Below are 22,317 nucleotides of genomic sequence, written 5' to 3' on the forward strand. Positions count from 1 at the left end.
GTAATAAGAGTTTCATAGTTTCTATAAATTAAATTTATGAAAAAATAATTAAGATTTTTTAGATATAGTAATTATATTTTAATTAAAATGTAATTATGTTATTGTTTTATAATAATAATGAATATTAATTAAAAAATATTGTTATTTTAGATATTGTAATTATATTATAATTATATTATAATTTTAGAAAAATTTTTTATATATTTTTATATATTAAATAACATTTTTATTTAATCAATTAAAAAGTTGTGATATTATTTTATAGAAAATGTGGACACTGATGAAGCAAAGGGGTTTTTTGAAGGCAACTTCAGTCATGTCTATTTTATTTTATATGATTGTTTTGTATCAGCTGAAACAAATTTACGGCAACGAGGTAAAAATATTTGCTATTATATATATATCTTAAGTTTTAATAATATATATAAATGCATTTTACATATAATAATAATAATATTTTTATTTATAAAATTATAATTATGTTTAATATTAATATTTAATTTTATATAGTATTTATAAAATTGTAATATTACTATTATCTTACTATTTGCTTGTTTTCTTTATTTTGCTGTCAGAACTTTCCTTCCATATTGGTGAGTAATAGTAATGAATGAATATATGTTCCTTGCATGTTACAGATTAAGTGTATTAATTTAAATATTATATATTATTACATGTGTATATACACAAAAATTATATGAAACTGATGCTTTTTGTTTATTCCTTTTCATTTATTCAAAAGAAATTATGAAATTAAATATTATGCATATATTGATTATATATTATTTCTTTTATAGTTCATAAAGCACATAGAGAGGAATTGGAACAAGTATTGCAGCTCTTAGAAAAAGTTTTAACACTTCTCCCTGAGCTTCTTAATAGAAGATGGCAATGTCATAGTTTAGCAAGAATTTTGCAAAAACTTTTACATCCTGGTAATAGTTGGAAACTTCGAAGAGAAGCTATAAGGTATATGTTTGTAATAATATTATTACATAAAGAATGTGCTTTTATATAATGTATCTTAAAATTTATATAATATATCTTAAAATTTATAATTTTATAATTTTAGATACTTTATTTTGTGGTACCAAGCTCTTGGAGAAAATGCTCCTGATCATATTCATCAAATGTTTGCAAGCTTGATACCAGGATTTCCACCCCAGCAACCATCTCCTTATAAATCTGAACGTAAAATAGATGGAAAGAAAGATAAACTTGCAAAAAATCTTATTGGTTGTGATGATAAAGACAAGAAAGAATTTTATGATACACAATTATCACAAAGTACTTTTCATGACAATGGTTCCAACCAATGTCCTGTCACTCCAGTTGACAGTGGACCTATTTTGCCTCCACAAAGTGGAGAAAAGCCTCTTGATAATGAGACTGTCCGATTTTTAGAAGCATTACTTGAATTTATGGTTACTCAGGTATATTTATATATTTTGTATAACAATGAATGCAATATAATGTTGTTAGGAAAAGAATGAGAAAATTTCTATTTAATGTGCAGGTTGTAAAGATAGAATGGAGAGATAAATCTTCACGACAGCACAAGACTTTTCAATTTTTATTAGAACGTTTTAAAGCTACATACCTTCGTCATATTTGTCCTGAGTTTGATGATAATTTCTCATTGTACAAACCGAATTTAGAGTTGCCTACAATGCGTAAACCAACGAATCAAAATCAGGATAATTATATATTATGTAAAGTTTCTTTGATTAAATGGATCGCTAGTTTCACTCATATCGCTAGGAAAGATGCTCGTGTCGCACACCTTTCACATAGGTATTTTATCAATATATATTAATAATTTATGAACATAATTGATACAAATATTTTTATTTTAGCACAACACCAAATGAAGAAAATACAGAGCCAGAACTTCGTCGAGTTTCAGTTACTCAAAATGTTGCTGAATCATCTTTATTATCACCTGAATCAAATGTATCTCATCAAGAAAATCAAAATCAAGAGGATAGTACTATTTCAGCATTTACTCTTGTTAGAGAAGTTCTGTATGGAAATAGAGATAATGTGAATTTTGTACATGAATTATATAGGCAAGCCTTTTTGCTGGACTTTAATCATGCTGGTGCTATAAGAAAGGCTATAGCTGTTTATAAAGATTGGATTCAAATGAATGTAAGATTTTAATTTATAATTCTTTAACATTATAATATATAATTATATTTATTTATTTATATATTTTATTTTAGGAATTACCACCATTCATGTTAGAACCATTGGATAGTCACAAAGAAAGAGATTTAGAAGAAAATTCAAAAAAAGATATAAACGATATCGATAAAAGTCCTTCTGAAAGTTATCGTCAAACAAGATTAAGAAATGATTCTTATCTTGGTGCTATACACAGAGAAAATTTATTTATAAGAGCGGGACTGCAAAATGTTTTACAAGTATTTATTACACAAGCTTCTAATGTTTTTTTCTTAGAAAATTCTAGACCAAATGCATCTCTTACATTACTTGAAGAACAAACAGATAGTTGCAAAAGAGTGCTAAACGTATATCGATATGTCGTAATGAATTCTCGATTAGAACCAGCTACTTGGGAACAGTTACTTAGGTACATATTAAAATTTTGTTTTTATTTTTTAAATAACAAATAAAAACACAATATTTTTATGTAAATTTATTATAATTTTACTGAATATTTTTTAGAGTATTATTACAAATAACATCTCTTGTTTTAAACGAGAAATCTTCTCGACGTAAAACTCAAGAAAGCATAGGTGGAAAACTTGCTCCTGCTATATTTCAAACTTTAATTGTTACATGGATTAAGGCTAATTTAAATGTTGTTATTTCCACACAATTATGGGATCAGTTTTTGGAAGTATTAACATCTTTAACACAATGGGAAGAATTAATTCGAGAATGGGCCGTAAGTATAATTAAAATTTATCATAAGAAATTTAATATTCATATTATTTAAGATTTAATATTATTTATATTTGTATTATTTTTAGAAAACCTTAGATACTTTGACAAGAGTACTTGCTAGGCACGTGTATAACTTAGATTTAAACGATTTACCATTAGATAGATTGAGCGAACAAAAAACTAAAAAGCGTCGTGGTGTAGGAAGTCGAGCTCCTTCCACTGGAAGTGTTCAACCACCACGTAAAGGAAGTGTCGATCAAGATAATAATACCGTATCTAAAGAAAATGTTTCGGGTAAGAAATATTAAGATGATTTTCTTCTTTAAGTCTTTGATTATTTATTATTATTAGTTATTATTTTTAAAAAATTGAAATATTTATTGATAACAGATCATCCGATGCGAGATTTAAGAAAAATACGACCTCTTCCTCGTAGTGCAAGCGATAATACAATATACAATGGAAAAGCACGTACGAAGCTTCATAGGAATCGTACACATACTGTACATAGTGGTATTCCTGGTAAGCTTACTGAAGATCAAACGCTAAGTTTTTTATTTGTATAATTTATAGTTTAATAATCTCTATTATTTAGTAGTGCCATCTATGTTGCTAATAATGCGTATAATTTATTTATAACTGACTCTCTTTTTTTTTGCTTTGACACTGACATTGATTTAAAAATAACTAGTCTAGCATCTGCCAGACATTTCATTTCATATATCTCTTTTTATTTTTTTATTCTCGATATTCGCGATATCTTTTTTATTCATATTTTCTCTTGATTTTAGACAGTAAAACATTATTCAAATTTATTCAATACAAACGTTTCTATCCGTGGTTGTGATTTATTTATATATTAAGTATAAACAAATTTCTACAGTACTCCCCCTATCAATAGAGCAAGATATGGCCCGACTACTGTCAAATGGTGCTACTTCGTCATCAGCAACTGGTCGGAAAATGTTACCAAACAGACGTGCTAAATCTTTGGATAGCATTGTTATAGTCGATAGCGAACCACCATCACCACGTTGTCCTTCTCCAACACCGAGCAGTGGAGTTGATAGCAATAAGGATAGTCCAATACAGATAGAAAATATTGACGGTAGTAGTATCGGTAAGTATATCATTTGCTGCTCTTTGACATTTATATCAAGATATGAAAACATAATTTTTAATTGCATAACAATATGAATATTTTTATAATGTGTATATTTTATAATTTTAAAAAATATCTTTTTTATGTTTTTTTTTATTTTTGCAAAAAATCATAAATATACATATTAATAGTAAAATATTATATTTAATGATGACAATAATAAAAATTATAATTGTAATAATGCATTATTGTATTCAATATATTTTACTTATATTTTTTTATTAATGAATTATTTATGTGACAAATATTTTCTATTTATAATATTAATAATAATATTATTAATAATAATATATTTATACATAATTTAAAGTATTTTTGTATTATTTGCATATTTTCATTGGTTTTATAATATATCTGTATATATATCTATAATATATCTATACTATATAATATATCTATATCTAATTATTATATATAACTATATTGATTACTAATAAGTTGTAAATAATTTTGATTAAAAAGTTTTTAAGAAATAATTTACTTTTATTAATTGTTTTTATCCTTATCTTATATATAATTTTTATTATTATATTCTTTTCTTTTTCTTTTTGTTAATTTATAGATACAAATGATGCATCAGAAAGGAGATCTGTTATGGCTGGAGGTGGTGTTCGCGGATGGTTACCTGATGTCGCAGTCGTATTATGGCGTCGTATGTTATCAGCATTGGGAGATGTAAATAATATTCAAGATCCTATCCTTCATGGACAAGTTATGGATTACCTTGTTCAACTTACGCAGACACTTATAAAAGCATAGTATCATATACTTTAAAATATTTATATCCATATGTTTTAATATTTTATATCATCATTAATATTTTTATATTCATCATTTATAATTTTTAGATTCGCTTGAATCAAGGTGTATCTGGAGATAATCAGGCAACTCCACCAGCTCCAGAACTTATACCTCCATTGACAGTCATTGCTCCATGGTGTTTCAAGGTTGATATTAATTTTTTAAATTAATATTTTTAATACATAATATATTTTTGCTTTATTTTACATTAGTATTAAAATAATACTATTAAAATATTATGTAATTGAATTTTTAGGCGATACAACTTCCTAGTCAATATGAAGTTGGTAAATTGGCAGCCTATCGTTTGATCTGTCTTTTAACAGTTCAACCACAAGATATTAATTTACCAAAACAGCATTTAACTCTTTTTTATCGTGCAGTCCATAGTGGCATTGTTAGTAATGATAATAAAGTATTACATGTACTGGTCAAATATACTGGTCCTAGATTATTCAGTTTGAATCTTCCTGGATCTAGTCTTTTAATTTTGGATTATATTCATGCTGCTAATGTAATATTGAGTACTCAAGACATTGAGGTATTATATAAATTTCATAATAAGTTAATAAATATTATAGAATTTTTAATTATAAATTAAATTGTAAATTATAGGCACCAAGAACTGAAGCTGTATCAATAATCGGATCATTACTGTCATTACCAGCTACTACAATTAAATTACCTGTATTGCAGCCTACTGCAGCCGATATTGTGACTATGACATGTCCAGATGCAAAAGTATTAAAACGCAATAATTATTAATTTGATATTAGATTATTAAAAATATTTGATACAAATTTTATTTTAGGAGCATATAATCACGATCCTTTTAAAAAGTTGTAGACGAGAACCAACTGGTATTGCAAGATGCATAGCTCTTTCAAGTATTGCTATGTTTATATATAGAGAATTGTGTTATAAAAATCAGCATTCAAGGATTCCAGAAGCTGTTACTGTTCTTCTTTTGGCACTTAAAGTAAGTCTATCGAATTCATTATAGATAAATTTTAGAATAATTTGAAGAATAATTTTTGTGTCAATTTTCTTTAATATAAGATAGATTGCATGTTATAAAGTATACATAATTATTTTATAGTTATTAATATATTTTTTATTTGGGTTATAGTTTTTAGTTAAATAGTGAACACTATTATTTATAATATATTGTTAAAAATAGTATATATGTAATAATGGTAGTGAGAAATTTAGCATCCTTCCACTAAGTCTGATTGACAGCGGATACAAGGAGCAAAGCGTCGCAGAACTGGTTTCTATTATCCACTAATGGATCAGGTAGTTTTTCTATAATTAACTTGTGTCAATTTCTTATTATGTGTTGTTACAGTATTTATCTGTCATCTGATGTCTTCATGTCTGTTAGGAGTGTCATCAACGTTGCATGGTGTACTGCTAAGTTATATGTGTAAAAACGTCTAGTAATATTTTGTTTAATTTATTATCTTATACATTACAGTGATTTATAGATATACATAACTTTTTATTTTTCTTTAAATGCTTCAGTTCATCAAGAAATATGTATCTAAAATTTTTTAAAATAAATTTTTTAATAGATTGAATAGATTGATCAACTTGGAGGAAAAAGATTTTAATATCAGAGAATGAGAATCACTCTATTATACGTGTTACTCATTAACTATTTCCTTGCATAATACTAATTAGAATGAAATCATAAAAAATTAAAAAGTTCAATACAAACAATATTTTAATTAACAAAATTTTTTTTCTTATTTTATAGGCTAGTCATGCTACTGTTGCTCAAGTGGCATGTGACTCTCTTCTGTTGTTATGTGATAAAGCAGACATCTTATTAGAATTGTATCCAAATGTGCCATGTAAAATAATTCAAGTAAGTTTGAAGAAATCATTTTAAAATTCGATTGATATATGTATCTATTTTATTAATATATTTTAGATTTTATCGGAAACACTTGGATATATGAGTACTCAAGAAAGACGCGGTCCTTTGACGATATCAATGTTGTTTTGTTTAGGCGAATGGGCTATGCATCTTGGTCCATCTGTTTTATTACGCGTATTTCAAGAAAAACCTCTCTTAATGACCTTATTTACAGTTAGTAACATAATAAGGATTTGTATAAATTTAATATATAAAATTTTTGTACTTAAATAGTTAATATTTAATTTAGATTATTAAATTATTAAATTTAAATATTTGTATAATCATATTGTATATCAAACAAATATAAAAAATATCACAGGTTTTGGATAACATAGTACAAGATAAAATCGATAAAGATGCACCACAAACAAATAAAAATGAAGATGAAAATGATGATTTTGATCTTGATATTACTTTGGATAATTTAGCTGATGAAGTTTGTGCAAAATCACCTCGACGAGGCAATATTCAGTCTGTTCAATTAGCAGCAAAGATGGTAGGATTTAATTGATATTTTTTTTATATTAACTATTTATAAATATAAATATGAATTAAATTTTTTTTAGGTAATGATGCATTTAATAAATCATTTGGGACATTTTCCAATGGGCATTGGAGCTGCAAGATTATCTTCATTAGTTGTCGAATTAGATGATGTACCAGGAATCGATGGAGATGAACTATCTTCTGCAATTTTTCATGCACCAAATATACAATTGTTAATGTTATCAAATTCTGTAATAATGTCACTTGTTGAATTAGCAGCATTAGATGCACCTGGAGGAGGTGTTACTGCAGGATTAACAACTGCACCATCATTAGTAAGAGTATTATTGCGAGATCTTGCAGGAAAAGCATCTTGGGATAGTTCTATTTTATATAGTCAACCATTTATCGACAATGATGTGCCAGTAGTATTTACGAAACATGGTAATAAAAATATATAAAAATTATATTATATATAAAAATTATATATTATGTATTCAGTATGTTCAATTATAGTAATTAATATTTTTAGTTGAATGGAAAACAAAAATACCTGGAGAAGATTTAAGTAGTGTTATAACATCTCAAATTTGTACACCTCGGCATACAATAAGACATCGTGAACCTCATATATTGCCTACGTTTGCAAATGCTGCAAGTGATATGGATAATTTAGATGATGTAATTTTAATGCTTTAATTATTAATATTTATTAATTTTAATATTTTTTTTAAAATATTAATATTTATTATTAATATTTCTGCATTAATTTTATTTTTTTTTTTTTTTTAGCTCTTACAATATATAGGATATACAAGCCCAGAAGTATTAACTAATCCAGAAATAGCTTTAAATGCACCTGCTAATCCTCCGCAAGGTCATTATCTCGAAAGTGAAACCATTGCCACAATTCTCAGCCAAAGAAATGCTGAACAAGAGCATATCAATAATTGGAGTCAACACATCAGGTATATTGGTATTAAATACTATTTATAATATTTAAATTTATTCATATAATGATGGTTTTTTTAGTATGTGTGCATCAGCAATAAGTCCACCACCGTGTCGTCCTCCTCCAGCGCCATTTCATCACTGCCGTCTTTTGTTTTCACATTTGGGTTTATCTGGATGGGAACAACGTAGAAAATTGCATTTATTATCCAAAAATGAAAAACTTTTACGAGAATTACGAAATCTTGATAGTCAACGATCTAGAGAAACACATAAAATAGCAGTGATTTATGTTAGTCAAGGACAAGAAGATAAAAATTCTATATTGAGTAATATCACTGCTAGTAAAGAATATGAAAACTTTATTGCAAGATTGGCTTGGGAAGTTGAACTTGAATCACATACAGGTTTTCTTGGAGGTCTTGTACCTGGAAAAGCATCCGGGGTTACAGCACCATATTTTGCAACATCTTTTACAGAAATTCTTTTTCATGTAGCAACAAGAATGCCTTCGGATAGTCCCGAGAGTTTATTACAAAAGGTCAGTCTTATGAAAATTTATGAAAAAAGTATATTATATAAGATACTTCAAATAAAATTCTTTTAGACACGACATCTTGGTAATGATGAAATTCATATAGTTTGGTCTGAACATTGGAGAGATTATCGTCGAGATATTATACCAACTGAATTTTGTGATGTTTTAATAGTAATTTATCCATTACACAATAAATTATATAGAATTCAAATATCTCGAAAACCAGAAATTCCATTCTTTGGACCTCTCTTTGATGAATGTATTGTTGAAGATAAAGTTTTACCTGGATTAGTAAGAACAACAGCATTAGCAGCAAGTAGAGCAAAACGATCTACACTTACATTATATCAACATTAGTAAGTGCTATTTTTATTTTGCTATTATAATATTAATATATATATATATTTATTTATAATATATATTTATCAATAAAAAATATTTCAGTTATGAAGAAAGAGCGAGATCTATTGATACTGTTATGCGGAATCACAAAGAAGCTACTACATTTGAAGAATTTACAGCTAATGTATATTCTCCAGTACAGCCACCAAGTCCATTCAGTGGAGCTTCTTCTATATCTGGTTAGTTTTTATGTTTAAAAAATTTTTTTTAAAAATATACATTTATAAAAAATTTTTAATTAGAAAAAATGGTTGTAATTAAATTCCATTAATAATTTTTATTTTTATGAAATGTTAAAGTTTTTTTGTTCTAGAAGCTATAAATAAGTTATAGTTAAAAATTTAATTCTTTTTAATAGTTTTTGCATGAATTTAGATACCAGTTATTATTATTATTATCAATATCACACTGTCAGGATCTACAACAAGCGTGCAATCCACAGCATCGTCAAATCTCGCAGCAGCGCTTATAGATTCACATCAGGGTCGATCTGGCCTGCGAAGTTCTTCAGCAGCAAGCAGTGATAATCGCGCGAATAGAGGTGACTAATTCAGTCCACTAACCCCCACCCACCTTGTAACACCATCCAACAAGGTAGTATTATAATTTATTTATTTTTTTCTTTGCTATTTCTCCAATATTTGTCGTTTCTATAAAGTATATTCTGTTTATTTTTTTTCTTTCATAGTTACCTTGTAGTAATTTTATGTTATAATATGTTAACAACCATACAAACTTATACACAATTTTTAAGTTTCATTCAATGAACTCCAATTATCTTACTTAATAAAATAACAATAACTTTATATTTTTATATTCCATAATGATATTATACATTTTGTAATTTATTAAAATGTTGATTTGTACCTTATTAATATTACAGTGTATATATAATATATACATATATATATTTCTTTTTAAGAAAAATAATAAATGAAAAATTAAAATAATTTTCTTTTAAAAAAATTAACTGAGGATAAATATATTCCAATTATTCTTTATTTAATATCCATATGTTTTTTAATACTATTTTTGTTTAACAGTCTTACACAATTTATTCAGAGGTAAAATTTCCTTTTTAAATACATATTAGACATAGATCAAAATATACTTTATTATTTTCATATTCATATTACATGTGTTATTTTAATGATGCTTTATAGATTGAATTGTACAATGCATGCATATATTCTTAAAAGTTTATTATAAAAGAATTTTTCTTTAAATTTTTGTATATTAATATTTTGAAAATTAATAAATGAATTTATAAAAATGAAAAAAATATCTACAAATTAATTAATTTTTTAATATAATATGTGTATGGCATTGTGCATTGCAAATAGTTTTTGCTACTTATAATTATAAATAAGTGTGCTCATTTATAAATATAAATTCATATTTCTATTATATCATAAAAATTAAATGTAAATTTATTTTATTTCAATTTTATATAAAAAATAATTCAATACTTTTCTAAAATTTTTCTAGTTTCTTCAATTACAAAATTTTATTTATATGCAAAGAAAGTAGCATAGACTAATTTTTTAAATTATATATTATTTATAATTATATATTATTTTTTTAGCAAGTTGCACGTGAATTTTTTATTCCAATATGATAACATATTTATATAACAAACTTATAATTATAATACAATATAATTATCTTCTATATGACTTCTAACTATAAATATTTAACTTCAATTACAACAAGTTTATTGGTTTTATTTCCAGTTTCTGATGGGAGCAGAGTATGGTTTAGTAATGATACGCCTGATAGTACAGCATTTCATGGAATATCTCCCAGACCTGTGAAAAAGATGTCATTTAAAACTGGACCGAAACAGAGAGCGAATACTCAACCCACGCCTCCCGATAGTCCAAGATATAAATAAGGAGTTTTGTATCAGTATCATAAAAAAAAGAACATTTTTTGCACAAGTGGTTGTTTGGGCATATCCTAGTTATTGTAATTTAAGAATTCTTTAGAATGCTATGATATGTTACAATAACAAAAAATGCTAGACCACTGTTTTTATGCATTGAAAAATAGCATATGCATAAGGAAAATAATGGCAGATTTAAATATTTCACTATTTTAAAATAACAAAAGAATTCAATGGGCGTCGAACATCCGATTAGTCTTAGCGTTTTCTGTTTTCCGTCCTTAGGTTTAATTTTTATATTAAATGTACAGATCGTTGTTTATTTGTTGCAACGGGAATATTAATTTATTGGAACGTAAATATATGAAAAGATTTAATGGATTGTAGGTAATACAATAGCAAAATATTTGTTATATATTTTAATTAGTGTCACATGACAACTATTTTCATTGTACAGTACTTTCGTAAGATCAGTTTACTCTTGTACTTGAATAAGTATATAATTAATATTGATTAAAGCTTCTATCTTAATTTATATCGAAGATAACGAATGTCCTCGATGTAACACGATCCTCGATGTTTTATATATATATATATATATATGCCTTGATATAAAAAGTTATTTTATTTCTTGTAATGTAGTAAAATGAAAAAAATGAACATGATTACCATATTATCGTAAAATACGTCTATATGAATGTTGAATAAGAATCAAATGTTATTTTTTAATAACAAAGTTTTATGAATTACATAATACGAATATCACATCTCTTAGATACTCAATAAGTTATTTCATCTGAATGTTGATAAAATTTTGAATTGACATCTCTTGAATTTTAGTAATGATAATTAACTGCAATCTTTTAAAAAAAATCTATTAATGTATTACATTCCATACAAATGATCTTTTCTATATATTTTCTCCGTAATTTCAGTTAAATTTTGATTATATCAATATGGATAATTGAAACATTCCATATACATTTTATATAATATATAATTTAACAATTCTTCTTGAAATAAAATAAAAATACAAGAGAATTATTTTAGTTCGTGTACATTGTATAAAAGAAAATTAATAGAAGATTAATTAAAATTAATTAATAGAAGAAATCAATTAGGGAACAGTTTTTGTTGTTAAGTACACATATTTGGTGCTTTATGATATTTGTAAAATAGAAATATTTTAAATACTGTGTCAAAACGTATTATTCTGAATAATAAAATTATAAAGATATAAAAACAAAAAAAAAATGAAATGAAATCGAAAAGAATTTTGAAAGTAAACAAAATAATTTAAAAACGAATATGAGTATTGAATATCAGTAAATTTATTTGCTTCAGAAAAGATTTATCTTGAATACAGTGATAATAATCAAAGTATTAATACCAGTCGTCGCTGTCGATAAGTAAATGAAATTTTAGAGAAAAGATTATATTATATTGTGGTGAATATATTGAATACCATATTCAGATGTTGAGATTGTAATAAATATACATTTCAAGTTTTTTGACCATTTTGAGGATTATCCGATAAACCGCATTCGAATGTAGGTATTTAGCAACGAAGTTATAGGTAAATAATAATTACCAATATGCAGACCATGGCCAAAGCAGCATTATTTTTTCACTAATTTATAACAAAGTAGATCGAGAAGAAAAGCCGTGTGTATATGTATTGTACATAAATTGTTAAGTACATAAATGACGTTGAAGTCATTGAATGGAAATTATCCTCTGCGAAACATGGTATTGCTATGTTATTGAACAAAAAAAAATTGATTTATATATATATATAAATATAGAAAAGAGAAAAAACTTATTACAATCTTGCGTAAGAATGCTTTTACAAATCGTATTTAAACACATTGTATTTAATTATCTATCTTTATTAGTGTCATTATAACAATGACTCACTATTATTTATATTATAAATATACAAATTACTGTTAACATTATTAGCGCAACACTAAACTATTTTTCTTACTGGATAATTATGCTACATTTTTAAAATTAAATTTATCAATTATAAGCTATAAGAAAGAAAGAAGTTTCGAAGAAATATTTCTGTAATAATTAATACTATAAAGCTTATTCTGTTGAAGTAACTGAAATTAGAATTTATATTACTAAAATTAATTTGTTCTATCTATAAGTTTGTTATTTGTTTGTTAATTTTTTTTTTACAAATTGACATGATCAAATCATCTATATATAAAAAAATTATTAAAATCATTTAAAAATATTATTCATGCAAAATAATCTAAATCATACAAATCTTTATCTCTATACTTAAATGTCATTTTGTTTTTTGACAATTTAAAATGGAGACATGTACAAAAGGTACGAATTTGATTTGTTATTTATGTATCAATATAAAGCAGAGTTAATATATACTATATACATATATAGTAATTATTTCATATAATTCGAAAGAATATTATACGTTACTCTCTAATTCAACTTTTTTGTCAAATATAGAATTGCATAGATATTTTCTTGTTTGTTAAAAAATAAAAACAAAATTGAAATTGTTTTAAATCATTAGTCTAATGGGAACATCATTGAAATTTATGATAATTAATCAATTTTGTAGTGCCATTTTGCGGCTCCTAAAATAATGAATAGAATTTCTGAAAATTTTAATAAAATTCTATACAATCTATATTACAGAATTCGAATTCATTAAGAACATTTATAAAATTTAGTAGCAATATATAATATAGTAATTAAATAGAAAAAAATTAAATTATATGTTATGTAATTTTTTTGTAGAAACTAATATTCGGAATTGACTTAATATATGATTCTTCTGTAAATTCGTTATCCAAAGATCTAACATCGTACTGATTGTACACATTTCTGCGATGGAATGTACATTTTATTGCACAATAAAATTATGATGATCAATTTCAAAAAACATAAATTTGCATAATTTTAAATAAAAAATGATATAAAAAATTTAATTTTAATTACTTGAAACTGAAATTAGTAAATTTAAATTCGAAACAACGCTCTTTGTAGTTCTTCATACTCAACGATAGAGGTAGATTAGTAATCATTTCATAAAATGGCTGCCATCAGGTATACAGTTTATTTGTAAAGTCTCAAATTGACAAAAGCATTCATTTTTAAATAATCAAAAGTATCTTACGTTGTGCTTTTTATAAAAACGTTCCATAAATAATCTTCGATGCATAAAAATTAATTATTTTTATATCGTGGTTTTTCGAATGTAATCGTACGCTATTGTGTGATCTCACCAAACAGAGCGCGGAAGTACAAAAAAGTGTACGTCAAACTGTCAAAGAATCCTTATGTCAATTTGTTTATAGTTATAAGCGTTGATGAATGTCTGAGAGTGATACTTACGATTCGGCGGACGAATATACAAGCCTAATGGACGGTCACGTCGCGGAATCTCGCACGGACGATTTGGGCTTGGTTACTGGTCGAAAAAGGCGTTCGCGTATTAGTAACGAAGAGGTACTTTATAATATTCTGTAATCAAATATTAATATATTAATATTAATATTTATATATATATAATTTAAAATAATTCGAAAAATTTTTTGTATTTAATAACGTATAAATTATAGATTGAAAATGGAATTCCTGAGGTCCATATTCAAACACCAGGTATATCAAATAATGCAGGTTCAGGTAGAAGAGGTACATTAAGTAGTAGTGTCCAGGGTAGATCAAGAAATTATAGAGATGAAGAAGAAGAAGAATTAAAATATGGAGCAGCACATGTTATTAAATTATTTGTGCCTGTATCTCTTTGTATGTTAGTTGTAGTTGCCACAATTAGTTCTATAAATTTTTACACAACCAAAGGAATGTATTTGTAAGTACTTTAAAATATTTTATATTCTATAGAATTATAATTTCTTATTGAAATAGAGTAATATTTGTTAAATATAAATATTTTCAGAGTATACACTCCATTTCATGAAGACAGTGCTGACACAAGTACAAAGGCTTGGCAAGCAGTTGCCAACTCTTTAATACTAATGAGTGTCATTGTATTTATGACTGTGATACTTATTGTTCTATATAAATATAAATTTTATAAAGTAATCCATGGATGGTTGATAATAAGTTCCTTATTGTTGTTATCTATGTTTTCTATGTTATATTGCGAGTAAGTATTGTAACTTTGTAAATTATTTTTTATATTTTTTAAATTTATAAAATATCTTTTGCAGACAAGTATTAAAAGCATATAACATTCCAATGGATTTGTATACATTAGGTTTAGTTTTATGGAATTTTGGAGTAGTTGGAATGATATGTATACATTGGCAAGGTCCTCTACAATTACAACAAGCATATCTTATTTTTATCTCTGCTCTAATGGCGCTTGTTTTTATTAAATATTTACCAGAATGGACAGCATGGGTTGTACTTGGTGTTATTAGTATTTGGGGTAAATTTGTTTCTAAGAAAGTATAAGCAAATAAAATAATATTATAAATAAAATATAAGTTTTTATAATTTTTTATTCAGATTTAATTGCTGTGTTAACACCAAAAGGACCTTTAAGAATACTTGTAGAGACTGCACAAGAGCGAAATGAATCTATTTTTCCTGCATTAATTTATTCTTCGACAATTATGTACACAGCTACAATGACTTATGCTGGTTATGTACAAACAGCAACAATGACTACTAATGATACTGCTGCTAATGATAACACAACATATACTATGAATAATCAAGCAAATAATCAAAATAATTCTACATCTGGAGATGCAGAAGAGGGCGGATTTACACCTGAATGGATAGATACACATGGTAATAAATAAATTTTTTTTTTATATTCAATTTTTTAATAATTTGATCTTATGTAATATTTTATTATCAGGTGATCGAGGAGCAAGACGAGCACAAGAAGTACGTGAAAATACCTTGTCTTTAACAGAAAGATCAAGACAAGATAATCGTGTTGCACGTGAATCACAAGGACAACAAATCCCAATTACTGAGGAGGAACGAGGAGTGAAATTAGGTCTTGGTGATTTTATATTTTACAGCGTTTTAGTTGGGAAAGCTTCCAGTTATGGCGATTGGAACACTACATTAGCTTGTTTCGTTGCTATTCTTATTGTACGTATTTCATTATTTATATCTTATGTTAAAATAATAAAAATTTTATTATTATAATTTATTATTTTCAGGGACTTTGTTTAACATTATTATTGCTGGCTATTTTTAAGAAAGCATTGCCAGCATTACCAATCTCTGTTACATTTGGTTTAACATTTTATTTTGCCACAAGAGTAATTGTTGCACCATTTGCAGATAAATTAGCGAGCGAGCAAGTGTTCATTTAACTGTAGGTATATATACATATAATAAGCATTATATTCATAATTTATTACAAAAGGATAGTGCCTATTCATATATTGATCATCTAGCTTTTATATTTCGTTTAAATTCGTCGTTTGTAATTTGTCATTTATAAACTTATATCATGGATCATCATATGACATGGTACAAATCAAGATGAAAATGTGCATTATAAAAACTGGATGATCCAGTATTTTTTAATGATAAGTTTCATTATTGAACAATTACATGGAATAGAAATCTAGTATGTCACAAAAAATGCTCAAAATAAATTTACATTTGTAAGATGAAGAACAAAGATAATAAATGATAATTGTATTTATCTGATATCTATTGCATGTTAAATGTAGAACAATATTTAAAATCCTTGACAATTTTTAATTTTTTATCAATATTTAGGTTTTTTACTATTTATTATAGGTTATAAGAATATTAATCGAACATAATTAAATTAGTCGAGCTATAACAATTTATTATGTGTTTTTACATTTAGAGAACATAGATCGAGTATAAAAAAAAGCGATTTATAATTATTTTTTTTTTTTTTCGGAAATTGTATGAAAGATGAGGTATAATGTTTGTCTAAATAATTTGCTAAATGTATAGACCGGCTATGAATTACTAGTACCACTAGCCGTTCAGGACAATTCCTCGGGGTTTGAAATCCGTTTATACACAGCCATGAAATACGTGTCATTCATTATCAATCACAAATTTGATTATTCATTTCAATGACAATACGTATTGCTATAAATTTCATCCATATACTAAACAACAAGGATTTAAGTATAAGCTTTGTTAATAACATTCTTGTTACTCAGAAAATTCAAGGCAAAATGATCTGATCGTATAATGGAAAAATGCGATTGTTTTTTTTGTTTTTTTGTTTTTTGTTTTTTACTATAATAAGAGAATTCTCGAATTTGAAAAGCATATATCTTTTTTTTTTTATCAAGAAGCAGTTTTATAAATAGAGTGGAAACATTTTGCCGAGAATAATCAATAATATCAAAGTTAGCATTTACTAACAATTCTTTCATTGCCATAAGCATTACATAACGATTCCAAGTCAACTTTAACATTGCTGTTTTTTTTCTTCTTTACAAACTTTGCCGCGAAATGCAGTATATATGTATATACAATATATATATATTATATATAAATTCCCGGAACCGCGCGCACGCACACGCGAAAGATTTTTAACAGCGATATGATATTATTTGCACTTCGTAAAATTATGATAATTCATAAGTTTATAACTACATACTAGGAGGAAGTTCGTTTTACTTTTTTCTTTTATTCCTTCTAATATCCAGTCAGTTTTCAATCACGACGTGTAAAAGACGCTTTTCGACAAAAAAATAAACGCGATCATTTATGAAATCTAATTATTATCACGAGCATAAACGCTCGATCATGGTCATTGTGATTGTGCGCACAACAAATTATCCCTATATCGTGCGTATATTGTAACAATACTGATCTAACTTTATATTTATTAGCAATAGACGCGAATTTCAATGAAATTAACAATTCGCTAGAGAAGCAAAAAAGGTACACTTGGAAAATTGTAAAATTCTAACGGGAGAAAAACATTAGGAAAATATTTGCAACTCGTAACAAGTAATCATACATAATTTTAGCAATATCACTTTAATAAGCAATATCTTTCTTAATAGAATCTAATAATTTGAAGATTCGCTAATTCCTTATTTAAATGTAAGTTGCAAAATATTTTTTTCTATTCTCTAAAGATAAGAATAAAACAAATATCAAATATATGATATATATCAGTCTTATAAACAATAAACTTTTGGAGACATATTTTGGTAAATATATAGTAATAACTGTAAAAAGTGGTAATTATATTTTGCTAATATTTTCCCCACTTTAGCTTTTTTTCCAGTTCATTGATATAAAAAATACATAACAAATTATAAATATTTCCTATGCGTCCACTTGAATTTGTTCATTCTTCTCCGAGAGAATCATATGTGCTTTTTTCTTAATTATTTAACTTGTTCCATATTTGCTGCTTTCGAACGTTCCACGTCTGAAGAACGAACTAAATTCTAGCAGTGATTGCTTATCTATGTTGCTTAAGTTGCCGTTGTACTTGTAGAGAGATTCACAGTGCGGCAATTCTGAGCAGACTTGAATCAGTCGTCGTAAATATTCTTCTAATCGTTTTCTACGTTGCCGTGCCACAACTTCATATCTTGGGAAAACTTGACGAGGTGGAAAGCGTATTGCCGCTACCTTTATAATTAATTAAAGCGTGTAAAATCTCTAAAGGATTGATAAAACTATATACTATCAAATCTTTTTCTTTTTGATTTATGAAATATAATTTAATAAATAGAATATTATAAAAAATCTTACCTTGCTACCATACTTCTGTCGCATAGAAATATATAACTCTCGAAATCTTCTGTATCTACGTAAAAGCGTCCAGCTATCATCCTGAGCCACAACACGTACTTCATATTCGTAATGACTGGATGTGCCGGCTCCGCGTATTACATAAGAAGGTATACTAACGATCACGTTAATAACACTGTCGTAGTCGGCATCATTTGCTATCAAAGATGGTAGAGACCTCGTGATTGTTAAGGAATATGGACTACTCAAACGATCACCTCGATTTTGACTCTAAAAAAAAGATAATATATTTATACATGTATAACAAGCTAAAAATTGATTTCAAACTTCTAAGAATACTTCGAAACCAATTACTGTTAAATATACTGTTGAATATCCTCTTCCTGATGATATTCGAGGTGCAACTGATTCCGACAAATTCTCCTCATTAGTATTAGGCCTGTGATTCCTGAGAATTGGAGATCGCGTTGTAGCCAAGGTTAATAACGTAGCCGAATTAGTCGTGGACTCAATATCACCGCACGTTATAGTTTCTACACTTTGTGTACGATCATTTATATCACTAGCTAACAATCTATCATCGCACTGTGACTTAGATTGTTGCTTAAGATTCTTTCGTTCATCTTCTAATAATGAAACTTCTAATTCAATTTGTTGCTTTTGTAGATCTTGTAAGATTGCAATTTGTCTGTTTAAATCTTCTTTAGAAGGCGTATTGGCTTCTAGACACCTCATCACCATCATTCGTTGACGAGCGATTCTTTGGTTCAATCGTTTCATTGCTGGATTTTGTTGTACTGGCGAGTCCAACGAATCTTCAGGAATATCTTCCTCCGTGATAGAATTTGTTGGAGATTTTGATTCCGTTTTTTCACTAACAGTGCCATTACATTGTTCTGATTTAATTGTATCTATTGAAGATTTTCTATTCAAATTTACCAAACTTCTGCTTTCTGCTTCACATATTTTAGCCCTATTATTCTCCAAATGAATTTCTGGCGAAACTTTTTCTAATTCCTTTTGCCTCTCATTTGATGATTCCTGTGATTCTTTTATTTCTGAATCTTCGAATTCAGGAATTCGAAGTTCAGGAGAATCAGCTGCAGCTGTATGAAAAGTATCTGCTGTATCTATGGAACTTGGAATATCTTGTGGCAGTAAACTCAAAGCAGAAGCTATTTGAAGTTTTCTATTGCACGTATTGTCGAACATCTGAGTATCTCCATTTTGATGAATTTCATCACCACTCAAAGAACAATCATTTGAAAAAGCAGGTAATGCACGCTTTAAATTTAACGAGAGACTTTGTTTTCTTCTTAAGATCTCTTGCAATTGTTCCTGACTTCGTTTCGCGAGCAATAATTTTTTTTCTGTACTTCCTTCTCCCTCTAACTAACGATAAAAATATTCAATATTTAATGATAAGAAAAAAAAAATTAATGACTATTGTTATTAATTTTTACCTCTAAATTAAGCATATATTTTTGTTTTTTAGCTATCTCAATTAACTCCTCTTCCATTTTATCCACTTTGCATTGGTGTTCATTAAGGGACTTTACCTTATTTTGCAGTTCAGTTTCCAAAACAGCTAATTCTTTTTTCTAGAAGATAGATTTTTAGATATGAATTTAATTTTTGAATATGATGTAAATTTTATTGATTTTAGAAAATAGGCAATTATTTCTTTTAAATCTTTTTATAAAAAAGATTTCTTTTTATTAAATTCAATTGGTTTTATTCACAATTATAATTTACAGATTCATGAAAGAATTTTGCTTAAGAAAGAAGTATGCTTAACTTCTGGAATCAACTCATATATTAAAATTATAATTAGATTTGAAAATAAATATAGTTTAAGATTCACTTACATGATGATTAACAAGCTCTCTCACCGCGTCAACACATTTATCATCGTTCAAGCTTGACCAAGATTCTGGCAAACTGCCGTCACTGCCAGCACCGTCATCCGTCTGAAATGGTACATTTTTCTTTCTGAACTGAAAAACTGCGAATCTTTGTTTTTATGTTACTTCATTACAATACTTTCCACACAATTGAAATAAAAGAACTGAAGAAACAAATAAATTACGGGTAATTAATAAAACAAAAAAAAAAATAAAAGATAAGTCAAGATGCAGAATTATATTGCATGCAATTACTTTCTTCTCTATTTCCCTTGTTTCTTTCAGTAGTTCGTGCCATCAAACTACGGACTACACGTGCCACATATTATGCCGAATTTTCCTTTTTGTCTAGAGACTCTTACCTTCTCCCACCATTGATGAAATCTTTGTGCACGTTCGTGATTGCTCATGAATTCTTGAAACTGACGATGCTTGGACTGCAATGTTGTACGCAGAGAGGCAACTTCCCTACATAAATTTTCTACCTAGTACCACACACACACAGATATCGATGCATTAACAAAAAAGATAACTGAAAACAATATAGTTTAGACGTTTTCCTTTCTTTTTTTTTCTTTTTTTTATTTTATTTTATTATTATTATTATTTTTTTTTTTTTGATGAAAGACGAATTCTAAATAATAAATAATAACAATGAAAGACAAAAGATTTTACAAATCATCATGTATATAGATATTTAATTATGAGATGTAAGAGACAAATAATGTTCAATAAATAAAAATAAAAATGAAAGCATGCTACTTTTTATGCATAATAGGGACTACATAATATTAGTTTATATTATATATAGAATTATTAACAAATTCAATTAAATATAAAATTAAAAATTAATGGTAAAAAAAGAAGAAAACAGAAATGAAATGAAATAATCGCGATAATACATTACCTTAATAATTCTGTTAGTTAGGTTTTTAAATCCAACATCAGCACTCGACAAAGTGCACGTGCGGACGTATCCCAACAAAATTGTTAACAAGATACACTGGGTTTGTTAATCGGGAGCGTTAATTCTCTCGACCATATACGTGTAACGCTTAATAGAATGTGTGAGATAGAATACAGATAACAGAAGTGTGCGTGCAATATTATATCGTGGAAGATCGAAGGCCAATTTTTGTAAGAAAAATTTATTAATCAACAGTATTCGTATATATATATATTATATATATATGTATATAATAACAACAGTTTTTTCTTCTTTCTCGCATAACAAACCCATATATATATATATAGACGTTTCTACAAAAAACAAGGCCAAATATGTACATAACACGTTCTTCTTCTTTTTTTTTACTCTGTTCACTTAACAGTCGTCTACAAGGTACTTAACGTATAACATTCCACAGAATGCCATATTTGTCCGGCAATATCTTGTCAACACTGGCACTTTAATCATAATCGTTCAGGCAACTTATCGCCAATAAGCTTTTCTATCGCTATTAAAAAAAATAAGCGTTAAAATCTCTACAGGCAGCTATCATCTGCGTGAAATTAGGCGCATTTTATATTAACCCGTAATAGAACCTGCATGAAAATAAAAAAGTATAATACAAAAAAAGATAGACATTTCTTTTATATATATATATATATATA

General features: G+C 26.8%; 3 protein-coding genes and 1 long non-coding RNA gene across 15 annotated transcripts in view; 2 read left to right on the forward strand and 2 right to left on the reverse strand.

The window, feature by feature from the left end:
- Positions 1–11,785, forward strand: part of LOC102679610 (ral GTPase-activating protein subunit alpha-1) — a 13,460-nt gene extending 1,675 nt beyond the window's left edge. The window contains exons 2-30 of one of the 5 annotated variants that reach the window (XM_031508471.1): positions 266–376; positions 576–593; positions 798–969; positions 1,073–1,433; positions 1,517–1,794; positions 1,857–2,151; positions 2,226–2,596; positions 2,692–2,914; positions 3,000–3,207; positions 3,304–3,435; positions 3,797–4,033; positions 4,638–4,828; positions 4,924–5,022; positions 5,133–5,417; positions 5,492–5,617; positions 5,688–5,855; positions 6,116–6,172; positions 6,636–6,746; positions 6,813–6,971; positions 7,120–7,296; positions 7,367–7,730; positions 7,819–7,967; positions 8,079–8,254; positions 8,319–8,778; positions 8,845–9,131; positions 9,220–9,356; positions 9,593–9,718; positions 10,221–10,241; positions 10,911–11,785. In XM_031508471.1, the coding sequence (XP_031364331.1) occupies positions 266–376; positions 576–593; positions 798–969; positions 1,073–1,433; positions 1,517–1,794; positions 1,857–2,151; positions 2,226–2,596; positions 2,692–2,914; positions 3,000–3,207; positions 3,304–3,435; positions 3,797–4,033; positions 4,638–4,828; positions 4,924–5,022; positions 5,133–5,417; positions 5,492–5,617; positions 5,688–5,855; positions 6,116–6,172; positions 6,636–6,746; positions 6,813–6,971; positions 7,120–7,296; positions 7,367–7,730; positions 7,819–7,967; positions 8,079–8,254; positions 8,319–8,778; positions 8,845–9,131; positions 9,220–9,356; positions 9,593–9,718; positions 10,221–10,241; positions 10,911–11,071 (5,660 nt within the window). In that variant the 3' untranslated portion in view covers positions 11,072–11,785. The remainder of the gene's footprint in view (positions 1–265; positions 377–575; positions 594–797; positions 970–1,072; positions 1,434–1,516; positions 1,795–1,856; positions 2,152–2,225; positions 2,597–2,691; positions 2,915–2,999; positions 3,208–3,303; positions 3,436–3,796; positions 4,034–4,637; positions 4,829–4,923; positions 5,023–5,132; positions 5,418–5,491; positions 5,618–5,687; positions 5,856–6,115; positions 6,173–6,635; positions 6,747–6,812; positions 6,972–7,119; positions 7,297–7,366; positions 7,731–7,818; positions 7,968–8,078; positions 8,255–8,318; positions 8,779–8,844; positions 9,132–9,219; positions 9,357–9,592; positions 9,719–10,220; positions 10,242–10,910) is intronic. The other 4 variants (XM_031508473.1, XM_006611314.2, XM_031508472.1 and 1 more) reach the window with 4 other exon arrangements.
- Positions 8,310–8,883, reverse strand: LOC102679531. The gene is made up of 2 exons (XR_421122.2): positions 8,666–8,883; positions 8,310–8,410 (listed from the first exon to the last, which is right to left on the reverse strand). It is a non-coding gene; the product is annotated as an uncharacterized LOC102679531 (long non-coding RNA).
- A 2,324-nt stretch (positions 11,786–14,109) lies between the features above and the next one.
- The window catches only part of LOC102678888 (presenilin-1), a 10,538-nt gene continuing 2,330 nt past the window's right edge, over positions 14,110–22,317 (forward strand). For 3 of the 7 annotated variants that reach the window (XR_004149753.1, XM_006611312.2, XM_031508474.1), the window contains exons 1-7: positions 14,110–14,548; positions 14,662–14,912; positions 15,000–15,209; positions 15,274–15,494; positions 15,575–15,862; positions 15,933–16,174; positions 16,246–16,403. Coding sequence is in view for 6 of the 7 variants with exons in the window: in XM_006611312.2 (XP_006611375.1) it covers positions 14,414–14,548; positions 14,662–14,912; positions 15,000–15,209; positions 15,274–15,494; positions 15,575–15,862; positions 15,933–16,174; positions 16,246–16,401 (1,503 nt within the window). In the remaining variant the exon portion in view is untranslated. Of the gene's footprint in view, positions 14,549–14,661; positions 14,913–14,999; positions 15,210–15,273; positions 15,495–15,574; positions 15,863–15,932; positions 16,175–16,245; positions 16,747–20,556; positions 20,885–20,988; positions 21,173–22,317 lie in introns of those variants that run through there. The other 4 variants (XM_006611311.2, XM_006611313.2, XM_006611310.2 and 1 more) reach the window with 4 other exon arrangements.
- The window catches only part of LOC102678669 (kinesin-like protein KIF16B), a 12,204-nt gene continuing 6,850 nt past the window's right edge, over positions 16,964–22,317 (reverse strand). The window contains exons 11-16 of one of the 2 annotated variants that reach the window (XM_006611307.2): positions 21,066–21,188; positions 20,668–20,769; positions 20,263–20,400; positions 19,154–20,191; positions 18,800–19,069; positions 16,964–18,676 (exon numbers count right to left, since the gene is read on the reverse strand). In XM_006611307.2, the coding sequence (XP_006611370.1) occupies positions 18,431–18,676; positions 18,800–19,069; positions 19,154–20,191; positions 20,263–20,400; positions 20,668–20,769; positions 21,066–21,188 (1,917 nt within the window). In that variant the 3' untranslated portion in view covers positions 16,964–18,430. The remainder of the gene's footprint in view (positions 18,677–18,799; positions 19,070–19,153; positions 20,192–20,262; positions 20,401–20,667; positions 20,770–21,065; positions 21,189–22,317) is intronic. The other variant, XM_006611308.2, reaches the window with a different exon arrangement.

Source organism: Apis dorsata, unplaced genomic scaffold (genome assembly GCF_000469605.1).
Source record: "Apis dorsata unplaced genomic scaffold, Apis dorsata 1.3 scaffold_87, whole genome shotgun sequence".
In the NCBI taxonomy this organism is placed as follows: Eukaryota; Metazoa; Arthropoda; class Insecta; order Hymenoptera; family Apidae; genus Apis; species Apis dorsata.